Genomic DNA, 22,145 nt, shown 5'->3' with positions numbered 1-22,145 from the left:
TTGCTATTGTTTCCTTACACTTTAACGCTCTAAAACAGCCACACATTACTAGCCAGCCATGTCTGATGGATGACATTCCGATCAAGTTGTTTCATTTTTTTCATGAAAAAAAAGGCACATACCCTAGCTTGTAGTGATGTTAAAGAGAGGAAAGGGGTTTTTTCTAGGTATAAAGGGTTTTTGCAGTTGCTTGCAGTAGAGAAGCTGCGTGAATTGAGTTAGAAGTTCAGTGAGATCTTGCCAGAAGGAACCCTACGCCACAGAATGCCACTTACACCAATATACCTCCACCCGTGTTTCCAGTTGCAGATTGAAGTTTGCTGTTCATGACTCCTGAAGGCCTTCCTGTGGCCAACAGCTGAGAGAAGCCTTAATCCAGGTAACCAAGGTCTCCTCTTCTGGGGCTGCAAAACCAGGTCTTTATCAACCCCTGGGCAAAGTATGTTATTTACTACAGAAACCAAGTTTTCCCTTTACATTTGTAATGGTCCCAGCCCCACAGTTAAAAAGTGAATTTTGGTCTACCCTCTTAAATCCAAGAAAATTCTTAATTCTGAAAGAATTAAGTTTGTTTAACTTCTATCATTCCAAGTAACTGTGTTTTGAGGAGGTTTCCAATGAAACTGCAACATTAATACTTTCTGACAAAGCTTCATGCTAGTATTGATTTTCAAGGCCAGGAAAAAATAGGATGACTTAATAAAACATCCGCTCTTGAGGATGCAGTTCTCCAATAATAAAAATACTGAAGGAGTAGAAATGAGCACCAGTGATGTGTTGACTTCCTAACTCATGGCTAGCATTTATATGGGTGGGAATTTAAGTTCTGGTAAGATTCCTCCTTTGTTAGCAGCTGCAGGGAACCCTCTGTCAGAGAGAGAGGTTTTCCAGGAGTAGATTTGCAGAAACTTTACGCAGCTGGGAGAAGACTTAGTTTCTCAGGTCAAGTCCCTACTATCCAATGACCTCCAAATTTTGCCAAGCACAGAACTTCTCAGATGCCCCCAAGTGCTGTTCGCTATTTTAACGCAGTTATTCAACACTAATGCTAGCAGGGCCTAAAATCTTGAGTTGCGTTTTTGTTCGAAATTTGCAAAAATTCTGAAGTATTCTGAAGTATTTTCTTGGTAAACTTGGAAAATTCCCCATGCAACCTCATATCAAATTCTAGACATAGCTGCTAATTTCACATGCTCTTGCCAACCTCATCACTTTCTTGGTGCAAAGACTAGAAATCAAGAAAAGTTCCAAGAACAGGTAACACAGTAAAAATGCATCTATCAAAACACAATCTTTAACAAAAGAAACACAATTTTCACTTTTAACTTAAAAACCAGAACACAAAACCTTCTAATTTTGACATCATTGATTAGCTCTAGTCAGTCCAACTACATACATATTTCTACCATAACTTTTGAGTTTTACATAATTTTCTCATTGCATTAAAAACATTTTCAGAAACAACAATTTTGTTAGTGCTTCTCTTAGCTGGTATGTCTAACTAATATTAATTAACCCACAATGTATTTATAGCAAAATCAAGACGAAGTAGGGAGGTGTCACACACACCTTAATGTTCTCTTTAAGTAATTAATACTTTAATTCACTGGTACTAATAATGTACTATTATAATAGTAACTCTTTGCATTACATTGGCATTAACTAATGCAGAATTGGTATTTCTGCACCATATTCAGCACATACAGCGATGGGACTAGAAGTCTCCCAGATGTTTTCCTTCCCTTTCAGGCCCTGTAGAACCATTCTACAAACTATGGCTCATACAGATTTACGCATGCAGCCGCTGCAATAAATGTTCTCCTTGCCAGCCTCCTATTTTGAGGCAGGAAAGCTATTATTTGTTATTCCAGTAGTCATGTAGCTTTTCCATGGAGGAACTGTCATGAACAATGTTCAGTCAACTCATTTCACATTTGAGACGTCAGTAAAGTTAAATACCTATCCTCAAGTCTAGATGTTCCATGAACACTGCAGTGATACAAAAAACAGTTAGCATTCATGATTTAGTATTTCGAGCCTCTTTCTAGTAGGGCTGTTAATGAGTAACAAGCACACAGTGACACTTCTTAGTTTGTGGGGCACCTGTCTGGGTTGTTTTCTTTGTGTTAGAAAAGCCACAAATCCAGGCTGTGAACAGACATACTGAATGATACAATCCTTAAAAAAAAAGTTTACAAAGTTGCATTTGTTACATCTATTTAAACTGCCCTATCACAAATGCCAAATACCTGTATATAATTAATTATACTAGATGGACTCCTACCTCAGTTAAGTCTTAGCTAATAGCCTTGCATTATTCTTGTCTAAACATTTACCAATGAAACCTGTGTACTTTACTGGACACTGAATTATGATCCTTTTCAGAAATTATCCTTTTAAAACAAAAGCTATAATTGAAGCTTAAGAGGAAAATCATGTAATGGAAATGTCCTTCAATCCCCTTTTAATTAACAGCACTGTGCGTAAATACAAGCTGAGCTACTCATTTCCTCAAGACAATGCCTCTCAAAGTAAAAGACGTTATCTCCCAGAAAATCTCTATATTAAATTGCTCCGGCTTGTGCCACTTCAGACCACTTCTATCCTATTGTTTTCCCAATTAGTTCACAGGACACCTGGCCTTTTTTCTTTTTTTAAATTGATGGTTTTGAGATTAATATTTGAACCTCATGCTTTGCACACGCAGACCTCTACAGCCAAAGTTTGTTTCTAATAGTCTACAGCTGTCATTTGCAGTATCAGGTTGAAAAGGGTACAAGAGAGGACACACAGACTTTCAAATAAACTCTGTCCAAACCTACTGAGCACACCAAGAGAAGAACTGCTTTACACAAGTATTGCTATCTTTGGTCAAGAACACACTTCGGGTCTTTTGCATTTTTAACCTTAATTGCACAAAAAAAGACTCCCGAGTCCAACAGCTCTTTCAGTTGGCATAACCATGACATAAAACTGTAGAAATAAAGCATTCTCATTTTAGCTTTCAGCTGGCTAATGTTTGTGGGCCCTTGGTGTGCATACTCACATGTCCTGTAGATCTGAAGCAGCAAAGTTAGGTAGCTACATGAACATATATGTAATCAAGTTCTCTTCTTAGTTGGATTGAAGGAAATGCTATTTATTCAAAGCGTTTATCATGAACAAAAATGTGTAAATTTATACCAGTCACTGAAAAAGTTTCTGGAGATATGCAACAATTATTTGATTTTAATAAACTTGTCAATGTATTGAACTTTTACTTTCAAATATATATTTTGAGACAGTCAATGACAAGAGGACCTTCATTTTAGCACCTAATTTCATTTAGTTCATATTCTGCATCGCATGATGCAGTACAACTCTGCAAGGACAATAACCATCCACTGTACATGATTCAGCTTGCAGTACTATAGGTATACTGGATTCATTTGTTCTTATCATTTAGTCTTTCACACTAACAGGATTTCCTAACCGGTTTTGTAGACTGCTACCCAAACTGCACTTTAGTGAACTAAATTGTTTATTTTTCCTTCATAAGTAGTTAGGTGACTGCTAATTGTTAAGTAGCTTATGGCAGATAATTGAGTTTTGCTTTGCAGTGTGTTGAAAAATGAACTAGTGAGGTTCTTCTGAAGAAACCAACACATCTTCCCTCCTAAATGACTAAGCTTCACATTATGAGAAAAACAAATGGATTATTTGCAAGACAGAGCAGTAGTTTTTACTGCACCAGAGAATGCTTTCCCTGATGAAGATTTGAGAAATAGCAATGGGTGACCACGCTCCTACCACCTCAGAGCACATTTCTCTCTCTCTGTCAGCAGTAAGGGATGAACACTGCAGCCAAAATTCCAATCAAGTTCCTGCATGTGCTGTTTCCTAATAGCTGTCCCCAGACTGCTCCTTTCAGACCCTACAAATTGCCCTTTGGGGATATCTATTTTTTTCCATTGACTAGACACAGTGGCTTAGAGTGGAATCCAGGCTGTTTGCTTGTGGCCCTTGAAGCTTGGTTTTCTCAGAGGCAACAGAAGTAAGGGAATATGGCATACGTTCAAGTTCAGAAGCTGAAAAGGAAATACACAGTGAATAAACCTTACAAAAGTCTATAAATACAGCATTTCACACAGTGATGTAATGAGAAAGTAAACATGGCTCTTTCATAAATACCACAGACTGGAGAGCATTGTTTGAGACTTTTTAATATTTGGGAGATTAAGGACATATAAAAAAGTGTCAATCATTCAGCAGTAAAAAAAACGGAATTCTTAGGCATTATGAGCAAAACACCACTAGTACCTATTACCAGCAAGCGTATGTCAGGTCATTATCATTTTAATAATGAAATGTTACTTCTCTCACATCAAATGGCACCTTCAGATACACATACAATGCAATCACCTCAGTGACAAGTGTTCTAGACAAAATACAATCCTGTAAAATTCTTAAGTATATCTTCATCAGGATGTTGCTATACAGCACCTCTGCAAGATGCATGCAGTATTCAAAACACATTTTGAAATAAGTTCTAGGTGTCTCTAATTTATATAAGAGGAAACAAAAATTTAGTCCATCTTTCTCTTTTTCCCTTTAGCAGGAGTTTTGGAGGTACGTTCTTTTTCAGCGTTTGGTTCCCAGAGTGCATTTCTTACAAATCTAGAAGCAGCTCCTTTATCAAGTTTGGATGCCTTTTTCTTGTCTGCTATTTCTCTGACCTTGTTCATGTATGTTCTTATTCTCTCCTAGGGGATTAAAAAAAAAAAAAAAAAGGAAAAGTATATTTCACACCATTCTTCCAAGATTGCTGCTAAAATAAAATCAGTGAGTAAAAGCTCTCCACACTGTACATTTCTGTAACTATAATACCTAGGAAAAAAGCACCATTTAAATATATATACCACGCTCTTTGCAAACTGGAGGCTTTCCCTTTAGCAGATTTTCCATCACGGGTAGCTACCACACTAATATCTGCATGACATCCACTGTCATAGGAACATGAAGTCCTACTGAGATTAAGACTCTGCATCTAATTTGCATTGAGATGAGAATTGTTCTTGCAAGCAAAGTTAGAAAACAAAATACTGAACTGAATTTGGAGTTTGGCCTACCTAAAGATGGCAAAATAATACTTAGGTATTCGACATCTTTACAGATGAATTATACTGCCTGACTACTGTCTACAAAAAAAAAAAAAAAAAAAAAAGAAAATTCTGCATATCCAAGCAAAGCCAAAAAGCATCTTACACAAAATCAAAGATGTTACAAGCATTATACAGGCAATTACGCAGAAGTCTTGTGGTTAAGATCCTGAAGGGGACTTACCTATTTAAGGCAGCCTGATGAATTTCCAGTTATACCAGAAGTTCCTTTTATGACCATAAATAACAAAAAATGCCTGTTCCTCTGTCATTCCATAATGCAAGGGGTTATCTTCTTGCCATCTTAGCCTACCATACTCATTTGGTGTATAAAGTTTTTTTTGAACAAAGCATGGCTTGGATTCAGCCTCACCTAAGAATACTCTCCCAAATTAACAGTCTCCTTTATGTGCCTACTCATCCTCATCTACTTCTGCAATTAATAAAAATTACTTTGAGAGGGTAACTAAACCCCTCTAAGATGGGAATCACCCTCTGTTAAGTGCCTGCTTCTCTTTACTGACTAGAGAGGACACTTACAGTAATTCTGTAAAATACATAAAAGTTTGGTTGATAGATTTCATGTCTACATATTTATCCTACTATGGCCTTCAACTCTAGGGCCCTGAGGTGTCACCGTAATACAAACAACAGTAACATACATATAGCACTCTACCTGATACCTAAATTGTACATGTGGATTAACAGAACGTTTATGGATACTGCTAACTAATAAATGTTGGTATGATGTAATCCACACGTTTCTCACACAGCCATTGATAGCTCTTTGAATCTGGAACAAAAGTTACAAGACCTACACTACAGAACTGATTTTCAGTTCTTCAGTGACCATTATAAGCAACGATTTGTCAAAAAGTTGGCCACTCCTTCTGTATCAAAAATACAGCTTTAATGAGGAGAGCTTTACAGGGTCTGAAATCATGATAGACTGTAGTATTTCTTTGGTGATCGAGATGGCTAATGAGAACAGATGGCAAACCTACATGTATCAACATGAGAAAAAGGAGCTGACAAATGTCAACGTGACAGAAGAAATGAACTCTGATAGCTTGAATGTGAGTTTTATTAATACAGTTTGAATCCCCTTGTATTCCCTCTATGTACACAAGGAGAGCAATTCTAAAAACAAAACAATCATGACAGAACAGGGGTTTTTTATTCCCTTTCCACATGAATAAGAACATCACAATGCTCTTGGAAGGAAGGAATGTGCCATTCATTCACCTTGATACTTGTAAAAATAAAAGAGAACTGGCTAAGAATCTAGGCTATGATAATTCACTCATTCTTCAGAGTTAAAACGACTGGCAATTGTGAAGTAAAATACCAGCATAAAATATCCACAGCAGAAGAGGTAAAAGTTATTTTTTAGTATCGCTAAATTAACACAATATTCAGACACTATATAATATAGGAGGAACAAGAAACTGACTGAAAGCCCATGAAATATTAACCGATTCATTTTTTAATATGATACAGTCTAGACTAGTGAAAACCTCACAAAATTAAAAATAGAAGTATTCTTGTTATTCAGGCTAGCTTTCCACATTTTTCAGTTCTATCTTCCGTTCTACTGGTTATGTAAGGATTACATTTAAGCTAAGTATTTTACGATTGCCCAGATTTAATATTTTCATTTATACAGGAATTAAAATGGGTAGCTATAAGTTTTGATTTCTATTTTTTCTTCAGGCTAAATGATTTGATTTTTTAAGTCAGCAGAATTTTCAAGATAGCCGGCCTTCTATACTGTAGTCATGCATCTAAATGGAATATAAAGACAAACCTAAAAGATTTATTATAGGTTGTAAATATGTCACTAATGCAGAATTACTGGACAATACACATACAACTGGTGCCAAAAAAGCTTTTAGCTTTGTTGCTGAACTGGATTCTTTACTGCTGAGAAAATGAATTAATGGAGGACTTGGAAGGGGGAGGGGGGCTCTTTCCCGTCTTCGCTAGTAAATCAACCACACTATACTTTTAGAGTCATACAAAAGTAAGAAAAGGCAGCCTCAGAGATTAACATGATTCCAAGTATTTATAAGAAAAAAATGCCGTACTGGAAGTTATAAATTATTATGAGACATGTAACATTTTTCCATTTAACAGATACAAGTGAAAAGCTGCTCTGTTCGGAATCCAGTTCTCAAACAAAGGTGAAGAAAAGATAAGATGACACCATTCATCTTCTTGTTCTTTTCTAATTTCAGCAGACTCTACAACTTTGCTTTAGACAGTACTGTTTGGAACTAAAAATATGACTTTCTTAATTTAGAGAGCCCAGCAGGGCATATGAACAGTTATAAAACACCGTGTAGCATATGCCTGCTATTATGGCAACATATCAATTTTAAATGTAGATATAAACATTTTTTTTTTATTTCTATATGAGTTAACTGTCCCGGGCAAGTAAGATATTGCAGTGCATGCAGTGTAAGAATCTTACCAGTTCTTGTTTCACTGGATGTTCCTTTGGATTGATTCCCTGAGTAGCCAAGTACACTACAAGAAAAAAAACATTTTTTTTTTTTTTTTAAACTGAAGGCTGTCATGACTGAGGACCCAATTAATAAGTCACATAGGAAAACAGTAGTTTCCACATGAAACCATTAATAAGAATTTGAGTTAACTGTGTTGTTAAGTACCTGACAAATTATTATCATCACATACTGCAGCTAAAAAAAGAAAAAAAATAAATCTAACACGGTTAAACTTTCTGTTCTTAGAAGGACAGAAGAGGTTGCCACGGAAAAAGAGAAACAACCTCATGCATATACAAAGTCAGCTTTTGCAAATACCAATTTTTGATTTGGAGTACCAACATCATATACCCTATGGATGGCAATAACTTGGGTCCTCAGGGTAATTACAAGTTTCTAATGATTTGGCTATGAAATATGATTATTTAATATTTGCAGCTGTCTAGGTGTTCAAATGGCAATTACAAAAACTCCTCCTACCGCATACTTACCCCAGAACATTGAATTTAACGTGTACACCGAAACCAAATCCAGCTTTGCTTGCTCAAGAGGCTCTAGCTAGAATGAAAACAAACCACCACATTGCATATTTTTAGGCAAGATGTGCACACGTTTTAGTAATATGCACATTTTATCATTGTGAATATATTTATTAAAAAAATACACACTGAATGAGCACGTTTCTGCACCACAAGTTCACTGAGACCATGTCTATGGCTATTTCCATGCCACCACAGAACCATTCTCTCCTCTGCAAGCATTCATGTAATTTTCCCAGTTTGATGTTAAATGCCACAGTCCCATATGGCCAAAAGCACAAAAACCCCTTGGCACATAGCTCTTAAAGACTACTGTTCCTATAGTCAGAAATAAGTCTCTATTTTTCTACAGAACTTAATTCAAAATAGTTGTTGCTATCAATGGGAGAAAAAAAAAAGAAGTCGTAAGATTGCTGAAGCTCAAATGTGAACATAGTATGCTACAATCAGTGAACTGCACTACACATGGTAGACTCTGTGTTCAACGCATGCTGGAATACTTAGGGCTGTAAAGCAAAGGAAGAATAAAGGTAATGAAGGGTTTTTTTCCTTGACTGTCAAAGTCAATTTATTATTTTAGTCCTACAGGATTTCCAGAAACTCTGATAACATCATTGTACAGCTCACTAGTTCTAACATGGATACTGTCAAAAGATTGGTGTTGTCAAGACTGTTTTCTTCATAATTTATTTGTGTTAGAAATCCTCAGAGGATAAAGAAGTTCCCTCATGTGCTGGCTTTTTCTTGCCCTACAGAAAGAATTTACATGTTAGGCTTTAAATGTTAAAATATGGAGAGGATTGTATGAAGTCTTCGGGCAGTACCTTGCTCTGTCTTTATGCCCTGATAAAAACCCACATTTTACAGACTTATAACGTAGCTAGAGGAGACAGCACCAGGTTCTGCAAGTCTAGACTTCCAGCATCAGATCAATTCTCACTGCTGTCAATTCACCTTTACATCCTTCTGGGTATACTAAGTTCCATTAAGTTTGTTGTGAAAAGGTCTCAGACAAAAATGTGAACGACCTCTCCATTATGAAAGAGCGCTCAGCAGGCACTTTAAGGAAGGTCAGGAATAAGCCAGAATGTCCCCTACCTAAATGACTCACTGGTAAGATCATCACTTTTCAGCTTGGAAGAGCATATATTTCACTGTTTAGTTTGTAAGGCTGTCTGGATATCTTAGAAACGTAAGAATTTCACTATTAGGTATCCGGGGTAGGAAGTGTCATATTTGTTATTTCTCTGTGCAGTGGCTAGCCTAGTACACCCTTTTATTTCAGTTCAGGCTCCCAGGTGTTCCTGTATTAATAACAAAAAGGTTGTCAACAGGAAAGTTACCTTTTGGAGAAGCTCACTCCTAGAAACTGACATCATTGTCTTCAGCATCTCATCTACAGAACCAAGAGATTTTTCAAATGCTGCAAGATAATCATGAATTTCAGTGGGGTATTCTTCTGTATTAATATCATCTTCTGACATTTCCATCTGGAAAGAGGAAACAAAACTAATAATCCTTTTCATTAAGTCCCTATAGAGTCAAAAGACTGTATATTACAATCCAAAGCATTAGCATTCATTCATTAAACATTGTAAGAAATGCTTACTTCTGAAGAGTTCTAGCAGGTAATGTCAATAGTGACAGTTAAAGGTCCTGTAATTTCAGGGATATCTCCTAACCACCGTGCAAAATGGCACGAAGGAGCATTACAAATTACATGACTGTAGTACCTATTCTTGTAACAGTCCCAAACCAGTATTTAGCTTTTATGGTGTGTGATAGAAAGAAATTATTTGCTTGTTTAAAAGAAGTGCTCTATAAATCACAGTATATAAAGAGCTACACCAAGCAACAGGCAGGACACTAAAAAAAAGAAAAACCACCACCAGAGATACGGCTTCAGCCTGTCTTAGGAACAGACATTACTTCAGCTTTAAAGCGGTTATGCAGCACTGGTTATGTCAGGGTCGGTTACATCTTCCAATACTAAATTTAGGAGTTGGTCCAAGAAATTCTTCTTGTGAACCCTGAATGCAGTTCTCTGAATTCTCTATGGAGCATTATAATCTGAGATATAACTCTACCAGTAACAAAGCTGAGTTGATTTGAGGATTTCAGAATACTCTGGAAATCTTGTAGACACATCCATGCACAGCAACTGCGAAATAATCAAAGATGTGAAAAATCCCAAAACTCCCTTTTCTGATCCCAGTGTTCACGGTAACATGGCACAGCTACTGCCAAGCCATCTGGCTGCTGGCTTACAATAGATATCTTTAATTCCTCTCAAATCATAAATCACATATTATTATCTTGGGGAGTTAATGTTACTTAAAGCTATGTTATTTTCTACAACTTCTACTGATTGAGCAACAACTTTTGGAACATTGTAAGGAAAGAAGAGAAGAAATAGCTGATTTTCCTGCCCATTTGGTGAGCTGCATCAAGAACAGTTGGGAGCACCTGGATCACTGCAGTCCTTCCGACTCAGGATCAGCGTGATAATCCCGCTACCCAACCGCTGAGTACAGAGGGCGGGGACATAAATTGGAGAAACTCCACTTTATCTATGAACACCAAGCCACACAGCCAGTGCAAACAGCAAAGGAAACAGCACACAGCTGTCACATCACTGGAGTTTGTTTTAGATAACAACTCGATCTTTCCCTTTTCCTGGCAAAAGCATGGTATGTGTGAGAGAGGTTTCTTTTTATTTATATGTCTCCTGGAGGTCAAACAGGAGGAAGACTGGGAGGAAAAACAGTGTGGAGCTACTCAAGCTTGTCTGCAACTCCAGTTTTAATCGCACCAGCGTAATTCCAGAAATATGATCAGCCAGTTAACAAGCCCAGTTTCACTGCTGTTGTTTGCACAGTTTAGAATTATAATCCTACCCAGCTGCATGACTTTTCATCCTGGTCAGAGCCATTTTTCAGATTGAGTACAGAATCACAATGCTAACCATGACATATTGAAGGTCCCCTCCCTACCCCAGCATGTAACTCACACACGTAAATACTGTTTCAGCCAGCTGCAGCAAACCTAAGCAAGAAAGCGGAGCTAGACCTACAAGATGCTGCCCACAGAAAGGCAAAATACCAATACAATTATTTCTGTCATTTACAATAGTATATTGTTTGCGTTTCGCTCTGATCTGGTCATCTGCATTATAATCACCCTTCTTAGGTTGATTAAAAGAGCCCAGAAACAATGTTTGTTTTTAACTTTTAGTCACAGAATCACAGAATTGTCTAGGTTGGAGAAGATCATCCAGTCCAACCATCAACCCAACAGTATTCATATCATACAGCATAAAAACCACTCAAAGCTACAGAAGAATCTAGATTTCCCCAGCTGTTAATACAGATAAGCTTGGTTAGAAGGTGTCTGTCAATACACATTTACTATACTTACACATACAGGGAGAGAGGTGCAATCCAATCCAACAAATCATCTACAGAGCTTACCATCACTACAACACTTAATCTACTGTGGTCTTAATTTGACGGACAGGCATGAATGTAGTGATAAATTCCAACTTTTCTCCCTCCCTTTATCAGGGCATCCAGCACCAACAACTGCAGGAATAAAAAACTCACCAACAAAAACCTGTAGCAGGAATGTGTTACCAATCAAAACTAACTCAAGCTTTTTTCCAGACTTGCAAGGATAAACAGTCACTAAAGCCTATATGATGTTCTTTCCAATATCCCAAGCTAGACCTAAAGAATGAAACAGAAAAAGAATGGGAAGATAGAAGGAAAGACAACAGATACAGTCCAAAATATATTTTTCTGTAATTGCTATCTTGTGAACCAGAAAGAATTAAGTTTCTCCTCATATCACAAAGTATTTACTTGACACTCAATTACCAAGGAAAGGGAAAAAAAAATGCATCAGCCTTCAATGGAACAAGGCTGCACATTAGCTCGTGTACAGTACCCTTCATTGATAAGTCCACTCCTTCTGCCCAGGGAGGGGGAAGAATTTGTTGAACTTGTGTTTTCTGTTCATTTCAACAGGAACTAGCAAGCTCCTACTCCTGCTGCGTAGGGACCTCTCTCTTTTCATTAGACTGTTGTTTCAGCATTACTAATCTCTAAGCAGGATATGTTACAGTGTTGGCACATGCCAACAATAAGGCAGCAGTCAACAGCCTAAAATAGTTTTGATAACATTAAATCAACGAGAGCAAACTTACACTACATTAGAAAACATGTACACCGGAAACTCCACAAAATTGTTTCTGCCAAAATCAACACACAGACTGCACAGTCACACCTGCAGAATGACAAAGCCAAGGATGGGAGGAACTAAGGCCACATTGGTGATTCTCTAAACATACCTAAAGGCTATACTGCCCTCAGTAGTTACATTTCGGTTATTAAACCACAAACAAAATTTTCCTCAAAGTTTTACAAGTGTTTATATATTTTGAACAAGTCGATGTTTACTACACAGGTTTTCCCTGTTGAATTTGCTGACTTTCAACCAAATTTTATTTGGCACAGTGATCCCACTTAAAAAAATTAAGGACAGCACAAATGCTGGGTAAGCTTGTGAATAATGGGGAAGTCTAAGGGAAATAAGGATAAGACAGCATTTTCATTATCAAGTAATAACATTTATGATGCAGAACACATAATCTGTGGTTGTGTGCATGATGAGAATACTTTATAAGATCTTAATTCTGAGAATGCAAAGGAAAGTTCACAAGCCATAAATATGAAGTAGAAGAGGAAGGACCTACTTTGATTAAGGACACCAAGGCAAACAAATAGCAATAAAAAATGCAGTATGACTTCATAACATCAATGTACCAGAAACAACTTTCCCTTTTAAGCCTGAGCTCAAAAACTGCCGTGTAGTTTTTGGGAAAACAGCATCAAAGAGAAATAGATTTGAGGAAGGAAAGGACTTTGAATAACAAAAGTAAACCATTTTCATGAGAAAACTTATACATTGCTTTTAAGTCTGGTCAAACAGAATTAGTTTCCACAGGTGAAAAATTTCTGAGTATTCTGAAATTTCTGAAAATGTCTGAAATTTCTGAAAATTTCTGACTACATTTAAGTAAACTTCTGCAAGGAAACAAGGAACACCTTGTTTTCTCTCCAGTCTACATAGTCTAAACCAGAGCAAGTAATACACTCAACCTGCAAAAAGGGGAGGGAAATATCAGACATTATGAACCACATGGAAGACACAAATATGGAAAGGACAAAGCAAGAGAAAATACATCATCTTCTGCAGACTGTATAAAAAAGACTAAACGGGTGTCAATCAGATGCAGTTTGTTATTGTGCTAACGTGGCTATTGATTGAAGATCCAACTGAGTTAAATGCTGTATTAAGGAAGTTTAAATAAAAACAAACAAAATACAGATGATTGTGCACGATACAACTAGCAAAGTCGTCCATCTTCGTATTTATCTTTCAGGAGAATAAAGAGAAGAATTCAGCAGACTCCTTTCAAGAAAAGCATGCCCATGACTGGCATACAAAGGTAAGAAAAGGAAAAAAGGAAACTGCAGACAATTTGCAGGTGGCTTTTACGAATAATCTTTGAAGATATCTGGTGCTTTAGCACAAGCCTTAGAAAATAATTGCCAGCTGTCTTAAAAAGCAAAACCAAACCTCCCTTCCTACCCACCCCCTCAGCAAAACTATATCTGTCATACTGAAAGATACAAACTCTAATTAGGCCCTGGGTACCTCTATGAGAGATTCTGCTGAAGATGCATGGTGAAAATAACGGAAGCTACACACATATATCAACATGGCAATAGGAAACCCCAAAAGACAGAATTAAAAAATGCTCGGTGTTAGTGTCATGCACACGCTTTTCAACTGGAATTAAAACTGCAAGTTCAGGATAAAAATTGTGTATTTGAAATATTTTGTAACATGCAAACAGAAGACAAAAGTAATTCAGCATCCTTCATTCTGCTTAATATTGCAACTCACTTCATACTTCATGTTAATTCTTACCTATTTCCTAAGTGCTAGAAGGCCTTGCCTTCATACTGAGCTCAGATCTTTTGTTTTTTCAGGTTATTCATCTAAGAAAAATCAGATTAGACTTTCCTTCTTTTCATGCATATTTACAGATTATACAGAGAAAGCCAAAACAAACCCAAAACCTTTTGGTTAGGGCATATAAAAATGCTCTCAAATTCAAAACAAATGCATTAGCAACATCAATATGACAAACCATCTCTATCAGCTCCTAAAAACTAACACTGTCCTCCCTCCTGTGAGTTCTGACTCACAACCTGCAGTGAATGTAGCTGATGTGCAAGCCCAGCACAGGTGTCCCTTCTGCTCTAACACTGTAGTTCACTGCTGTGGCTACAGGACAACAAAGCAACGAGGAACAAGCATCTTAAATTTAAAGCTACCAGAGATCATGACTAAGTTCTTTGATCACAAACCTCTGCTGGGCAGAGAAATCCACTTCATTCCATGTTTGCAAAAATCTAAGCACGACAGGCTCTAATTTGTGACAGACACTCCTCAGCATTACTGCTGCATAATAAATAATTAGTTGCCCGCTAGTCATCACTGTACCCACAGATCTGTTTTGCTACTAATGCCTTTCAAGCCAGCTCGGGGCAGCTGGAGAGCACATCCAGTACAATTAGTCAGAGCGCTCTTGCAACGCCAACTCACAATCTTGTTTGCAAGAAAGATTTCCATTGCAAAAGTAATTAAGCCTACCATGAAATACCAAGTATGCACGAACAGGCTTATCTTGATCCCCTTAAAAATATCCCAACACAACCCATGGTAGTTACCCAATGCACTATTTGCACTATATTACCCGAGCAATCATTTTTAGCCCTGCCTTCGAAGTTAAGCTCCAGTCAGCATCTCAACGTGCACAGAACCCTACAAAACAGCTCACAGCCATCAGGCTCTTGCTGATGCCACTGAGATAAAGTCTCTTGAGCCTGAAAGAATCTGCAAAGTTTATTCTGATCCTCTTAAACAAAAATTAAAATTTAAAGGGAGGGAATAGTATTTTTGACGCTCACTTTACACTTCAGCCCATGGTGGATATCACATGAGAAATCAGGTATCTCAGCTTGGCTTAAACAACCCATATTCACAACAGCCCCAGCCACACCCACACAAACCAACTGATATAAACCTTCAACTTGACCCACATGATTCATAAAACATTTTTATTCTCTGTAATCAACCGTCCTAGATTCCACGTCTTTGATGACAGTCGTTTCCTCTTCTGAATAAATCCAACATACTCTGGCTCTTGTTCAGCTCCAACCTGTCAGGACACCCATCAGCAAGTACAATGATAAAACCAGCTTTCTTTAGGTACGTCCGGAACACTTCTTAGCGAGAGGTTTTCATAAAGTTCTCAGACTATGCTACCACAGCTCAGTTCAAGACTGGGGCTTTAAAGTGATGTTAAATTTGTACGTCTTAAACTGGTCTTTAAAACATATGCTTTCGGTTGCACTGAACCTAGCGAGAACTTCTTGTACAGCAAAATACTGTCTCCTTGCACAAAACAGTTTACACACAGTGGGTTTTTGTTCGTGACAGCAATCAATACTGAATACTTCTGTCCTGCCAAATTTGCAGCGAACGGGAAATAACCTGCCTCCAGTCTATAGCCCCTATATGCTCTAAAACCATGGAGTTTACTACCTCTTCTAAAATTTGCTGCCACTCTCCACTGGTATCAGCACCATGAATATCCAGAATCAAAGCCAAGGAATTTCTTAACCCTTTTAAACTGCTGACCTCCTTTGTTTCCTTTAGCCACTAGTTCCACAATGTGTGAAAAAGTACTTCCTTTTATCAGAATTCAATTTCCTGTATTTGCACTTCATGCAGTACCTTTCTCTACTGTTTAGAACAGCGACCCCAATCTATTTTTGGCTGTCCATTACTTGACTGTGCCAACAAGACTCTGTTCAACTATTAGAACCATATTTACCCATATTTTTATTGGTTGAATATAACGCAGTAACTGTGGGATGTTGTGTTCTACGCATCAATCTTATTGATGCAGGAGAAAAACAGGGAAAATCTTTTCTACCTATTTCCTAAATAGAATTTAAGAGCTGATAACCTGACAAAAAGGACACCAACTAATAGCAGAAAAGAAAAGGGATGTGCAAAATCACAGAAGTGAGGGAGTAACAGGGAACACTCATTTGGGAACATGGAGTTTTTACAGGGTTTGAAATAGATGAAATAGAACATTGTAGTATGGAGAACAGAGATAGATGCACTCTCGTCTGGCACAGGAAGAAAGGGCACGGTAGTAACCACAGCCTGACACGGAAAGGAGAAAAAAGAACCTGGAGAATAGAGGAAGAAGAGAAAAAGGAACCCAAGTAATTTCCCAGCACAGAAAAATGGAGCTTCTACAGAACAGCATAGATGGGGAACACTGCCTGCGTGAAGGGATAGCTACAAGTGGTGTGTGTCCCAAGGCCCAGCAGAATGCCTCACAGCAAGCCTGCACGGAGAAAAGCAAATAGTTAGAGTGAACGGAGAGCTCAAACAAAGGTAATAAAGCCTACAATCTCAAAGCTTTCATAGTCTGTTAACACATCCCCTTAGCATCACCTCTAAAGTTAACAATATTCACTCTTGTCGTTACGCCTCAGTCAGACACCTTTGTTTCTTATTTCTGTGCTGCCTTTTCCAGCTCTGGTTCTGCAACATCTACCTGGAGCTGTGGCGACCACTGGTACCACGTGGTACCATTCCAGTGCAGTTTATTTATTTAAAGGAAGTGATGTTCTCAGTTCACCATTCCGTTCCATACACATCCTACAATTTTGTACTGCTGCCATTAAAAACAATCTTTACTAAATGCAGGCAGTTTACATGAAAAGTAGACCAACTGTGCACAGATAAAGAATTGATTCTAAAAATCTTAAGCCACTTAAAAGAGAAAGGCACTTATCAGAAAGGTTTGTGCGACTTCTGCACCACATTTCTGATAGGAAGCCTAAGAATTCTAACTACCACTTTCAAGTTTCTCATGTTCTGGGGTATAGCCTTGCGTTAAGTGCTTTCCAATTTCTTTAGCAAGGGTCATACTGCCACAGGATTAGCAATATCCAAGTATCTTAGATTGGAACTGTTCTTTTATATTTCTAAAGCCAAGAAATGTACCAGACACCTTTCAATTTTGATTTACTTTACAATCAAGTCTTTCCATTTTTGTCTCAAAAATGAGGCCTTTTAATTAGCATAATCTAAAGTTTAATTTGCAAGTCAAAGTCCCTTCTAAGTCGCTAGCAGCAAGTATGCTTGCTATCAGAAATCTGTGACAAAGTGTAAGGAAGGGGGTATCTTCACCTTTGCAGCAACATGAGAAAACCGTAAGATCCACTTTATTACAAAGTACTTGAGCTTAGTAATTTTAAGTATCACCTGCCCTTCTGCTAAGGGAAGAGTGCTGCTGAACTATTTTAACCATGGCCTGTACGTGCAAACTGTATTTTCTCTCTGAAAAACACCCTCTTCTTACAACAATTACCAGGTTCTCAAGGCTCCTCGAGTTGCAACACTATTTTACTGGCTTTTAATAGGAACATGACCGTTTACTGCCTGCAGTACAGCCTTCCCTAGGTACAACGATCCTCAAGCATGACTCCAGCTGAAAAGCCATATTCTTTTTTTCATGGTAACTAAAGTCATGAATTAAACTGCTCACTAACAGAATCGGCACTCCACCCTCAGTTCTGGGAAGTTATTTGGGGCAGTGACAACAGAACAACTTGGACTGTTTCACATCGACTTCCAGCTGCCCTGGAAGCCAAGTTTAGCTCTTGGGCCACACACAGGTTTCTTGATACGCTTGTGTACCAGGTGAAATAGATATACATGCAAATCGAGGCTTTCCCAACAGTTTATAACCAAAACCCCCTGTCCTAACACCTCTTTGTGAAAGATGACATGGTAAAATGGGACTTTAGCATCTGACCCGAGTTCCCGAATGCGCTCGGTCACAGGATTTCCTAAGGGAGCGGGATGTACCCTCGAGGCCCGCAGAGGCCTGCTGCCCACAGCACACCGCCCCGGTTTGGCGCCAGCCTTTTCTGCCAGCCTCACCTCCGCGTCTCTGCTCAACAGACTGAAAAACCTACGGGGCCGAGATCACCCCCTTGCGAACAGACTCTCCTCTTTTTCAAACGGTTTCTGAGAAACCCCAACGCCCCACGAAGCGATGCGACCGCCTTCCCAACTCCCGCCCCACCGGCAGGCCGCCACGTCCCTGCCCCGGGCCCACCGCCGCCCCCGAGCCGTTCCACAGGGTGGGGAAGGCGGGCAGGCCCATCTCGGGTTGGGGAAGCGCCTCTGCAGCCCCACGCGCGGGGTGAGGACACGGGGGAGGCGGGAGCAGCCGCTCTTACCTCGGGGCAGGCGGCCTCGCCCCGCGCGTGGGGCGGGGGACAGCGACGAAGGGGTGGGGCCTCCTCCGGCGCGCCGCGGCGACGTCAGCGCCAGGGCCGCTGGGCGCCAGGGGCGGCCGTTGTCACACGCGTGTCGCCGTGGGGTGACGGGGTGGCGGGGCGAGCGTGTGACCGCCCCTCCGCGTGGGGCGGGTGTGCCCCGCCCGCGGGCGGGAGACTAGTGACGTGCCGGGTACGTGGGGCGGCCGCTTCCGGCCTGAGCTAGAGAGAATCGGGCCCGCGCTTTTAGGGCAGAAAAGGGGTTTTTCGGCAGCCAGCTCGGCTAGGGTGAGGGGGTGAACAGCCGGCATGTCTCCCTGGAAAAAAGGGAAAAACCCTGGTTTTAGATCCTTTGGTGCCAGAGATCCCTCGTGTACACGGGGGCAGCCCTGGGGAGGGGGGGAGCTCCGCCTCATCCTCCAGTGGGGTTCCACTTCTAACTGCGTTGTGGGCTGCAATTCTCACCGTGTTCCTCCTCACGATTTCAGCAAATCCGGGTTCAAAAGGTGGCGGATTAATATTTCCCTGCTGCGAGAGCTTGCTGGCTGGAAGATTGTTACAAACACATCCGCGGCGCCTGAAGATCAGGTCGCATTTTACAGATTGACGTTCTGACAAGCAGTAAAACAGAAGTCGGTATCTGCATCCAAAGTCTTGCCGTGACCAGCCAAGGACCTTTTTCACCTCCTTTCTGTTCACAATCTCATCTGAAGCTTACCGTAACTAAAGCCTGCGGCCTAGCCCCTCCGAGGCAGGTCAAGATAGGATCGCTGGATCCTGCAGTGTGGTTGAAGAGGGCCTGTGCTCAACTACCGGTGACGCAGGAGTGTAGCAGGAGTGTATGTGGTTGATTAAGTTGTGGCTGGTTGCCTGAAGGGAATGTGCTGAGCTGGCTTACTCAGCGAGGGGGTTTCTAGAGGAAGAGAAAAACTGGTCCAGTCTGAAGAAGGACAAGGCCAAGGCTGGGGAAGGTGGAAGAATGTATTCGTAGGGGGAACAGGACTAGAAGTTTGGGGTCTTATCCAGCTTCAGTGCACTTCTCTGTGCCTGCAGAGCAATTTAAAATATTGCAAAACTGAGCATCCTTTTAATAAATTGGTTTACATCAAAGTGCTACGTCTATTCTAATTAAACCAGTATGAACTGCAAATGAGAGTCTTTCTCCCTACTCCCAGTTGGAAACGTATCTAAAGATCTTCAAATGGAGTAGTTACTTGTTTACCTCTTGTCATCTCCTTTTCCTCCAGGATATTTAGAGGTTTAGGTTTTCAGTTTCAACCAAAAATGGCTGCAAAAGCAATACAAATATTTTTTTTTAAATAACAGAGTATTTATGAAAGCAGCAAACACAGGGATTCTTTAAGAGCCTTTCAGCTCTGTGTGGGATGCACATATGGATAGTAGAACCACTGGGGTAGGGAATGATATCTCCACTGTCTGCTAATATTTTAATGTTTCACTGAATTTTCATAACCATTTCTTATTTTAAAAAAACACAGTCTTAATTATTTTATCTTGTTCATTTTTACTAGCACAACGACAGAATTATGCACTGTAAGTAAAAGAGAATTTAGGAGAGATTTTTTTTCAGAAAATTCAGAAACGCAACAGTCTGAAGGGTAGCAGAGAAACAGCAAGACTTGTACTCCTAAATAAAATAATACTTTGTTTGCACTTACAGTGTGTCAAGTGTCTACAAGGACCTCAGAACACTTGACATATGTTTAGTTCATTCTTACCGCAGTATTCACATCTCACAGGTTGGGAAATACAGAGAGGGAAGTTGATTGATAGACTAATTGATTTACCAAATGTTAGGCAGAAGTTTCTGCCAGAGTCTTATTTCCTAAACCCAATATTTTGTTTCAATTACAAGATCAAAGGAGAATGCAATACATGCTGATCAATGTTCAGATTCAGCCAACTCTATTTGTAGAAGATTGTAAGCATGTATAGCATTAATGCAGTGCAGGTTGTAGTGAGTGTTTCACGGTCATACAGTGTGGCTCTCTGTCTCCTTCTAGCGGTTTACATTTGTTATAGATTTGCTACTGGGTCCAAACTACTACAGATTTATACTTTTGTTTGGTTAACGGGAGTTCCTATACCGAGTACCATAAGGCTTGAAATTTCTTGAGGCAGTTCACTCAGAGGATTACTAGGTATATAAGCACTCGTTTTCTGCTTAAATTGGCTGGGTTGCTTGGTTGGTTTTCAAGAGCAGGGAGTGAGGAGTTAAGGATTTACATTTATCCCAGACAAAATCTGATTGAGATACAGCTCATATAATTCAATTGTTTTATGCTGGTGCCACTCTGAAAATATATTATGATTTTATATATGGATATCTATACAAAAATCTATCCAAGTAAAGCTATACTGCTGTCCGGTACTTAATGGAAGCCATTTCATTTGAGAGGCCTGTGAATGATTATTGATTTTTCTCCATCATTCCTAAAACAACAGAAAACAATCCTGAATATTTTCTCCAAAGCAGTCAAAGTGACAGACATCTTTAACATAATTACTCCTTTATTATGATGTATCTCATTCATTGTACACACTATATATTGACTCCTGCAGAATCAACGTTCTTTGCGGAGCAGACGTAGAGGCCAAATCCTGTTGTCCTGACCTCACTGGAAACATTACGCTTACAGCCTGGATCATGCAAAGCACCACAGCCTGACGTACTGACCAGCTGTGGCAACTCCAGCTCCCAGAAACAGTGCCACTGAAAAAGCTTCTGGAAATGCTCATATAGAAGACAAGATAAAAAAATAGCCTAGAATCTTCTGCTGTGAATCCAGTGCGAATAGAGAGAAGGATGCTAGAAGCTACTTGTAACAAAGGGGTTAATAAATCATCGGCAGGATAAAAATACAGATGCTAAAATCAGACCAAAAGCAAAAGGTGGTTCTAACAGGCATCTATAGTCATCCTAAGGGAGAACATAAAGCAATAGAATTGCTTTGTCTGGAAGTCCAGCTTCTTCTGACACTAATTGCTCTTTTTGGCCTTTTAATGTGAGTCTTAATGAGAGCAGCTGAGATACTTCATTAAATAATTCAGCCTTTCTAAGTAGACACTTTTATCAGGTGTCCACCATAAGCCCTTTCTAGCAATTACCGGAAAGCCTCTACATCCAAACACAGAGAACATTCCCTTTTATTCTGTCTGTCTCTGCCTTAAACCTCTGGAGATTCAGCAGTTGTGCTGAAAATGCTAAACCAACGCAGATTTAAATGTGATTAAGTCAGTGAGAGTGCAGCTACTCTGTGTTGAAACTAAACTGAGAAATTTTGTTACCTCTGGTCAGTCTGTTACTTGAGTTTCAAATGTGTTTGTCTCAACTTGTGCAACATCACGATTTAAACTATTTCAAGAGTGAGTTAGTCTGCACCTGCGTTACTTGAGCTGCAGACCATTTCACGACAGTTCCTGGCCCAGCATGTTTAAAGTCAAGTTATTGAACTATTGAACTATTGAACAATGACTATTGAAGTCATTGAAAAG

General features: G+C 39.4%; 1 protein-coding gene across 2 annotated transcripts; it reads right to left on the bottom strand.

Moving 5' to 3' along the window:
* Positions 1-4,184: 4,184 nt before the first annotated feature.
* On the bottom strand, positions 4,185-18,756 carry C1D (C1D nuclear receptor corepressor). 2 transcript variants are annotated; one of them, XM_074817272.1, is made up of 5 exons: positions 18,591-18,756; positions 9,528-9,674; positions 8,137-8,203; positions 7,612-7,667; positions 4,185-4,742 (listed from the first exon to the last, which is right to left on the bottom strand). In XM_074817272.1, the coding sequence occupies exons 2-5, from the start codon at positions 9,672-9,674 to the stop codon at positions 4,566-4,568; spliced, it is 447 nt and encodes a 148-aa protein (XP_074673373.1). In that variant the 5' UTR covers positions 18,591-18,756; the 3' UTR covers positions 4,185-4,565. The 2 variants fall into 2 exon arrangements, with proteins under 2 accessions (XP_074673373.1, XP_074673374.1); XM_074817273.1 differs by having other exon boundaries at positions 9,528-9,693; positions 18,591-18,713.
* Positions 18,757-22,145: the final 3,389 nt, after the last annotated feature.

The sequence above is a fragment of the Strix aluco genome, chromosome 3 (assembly GCF_031877795.1).
Source record: "Strix aluco isolate bStrAlu1 chromosome 3, bStrAlu1.hap1, whole genome shotgun sequence".
Taxonomy (NCBI): Eukaryota; Metazoa; Chordata; class Aves; order Strigiformes; family Strigidae; genus Strix; species Strix aluco.
Note: the sequence above shows the minus strand (reverse complement) of the source record. Positions and strands in the feature narration are given on the sequence as shown.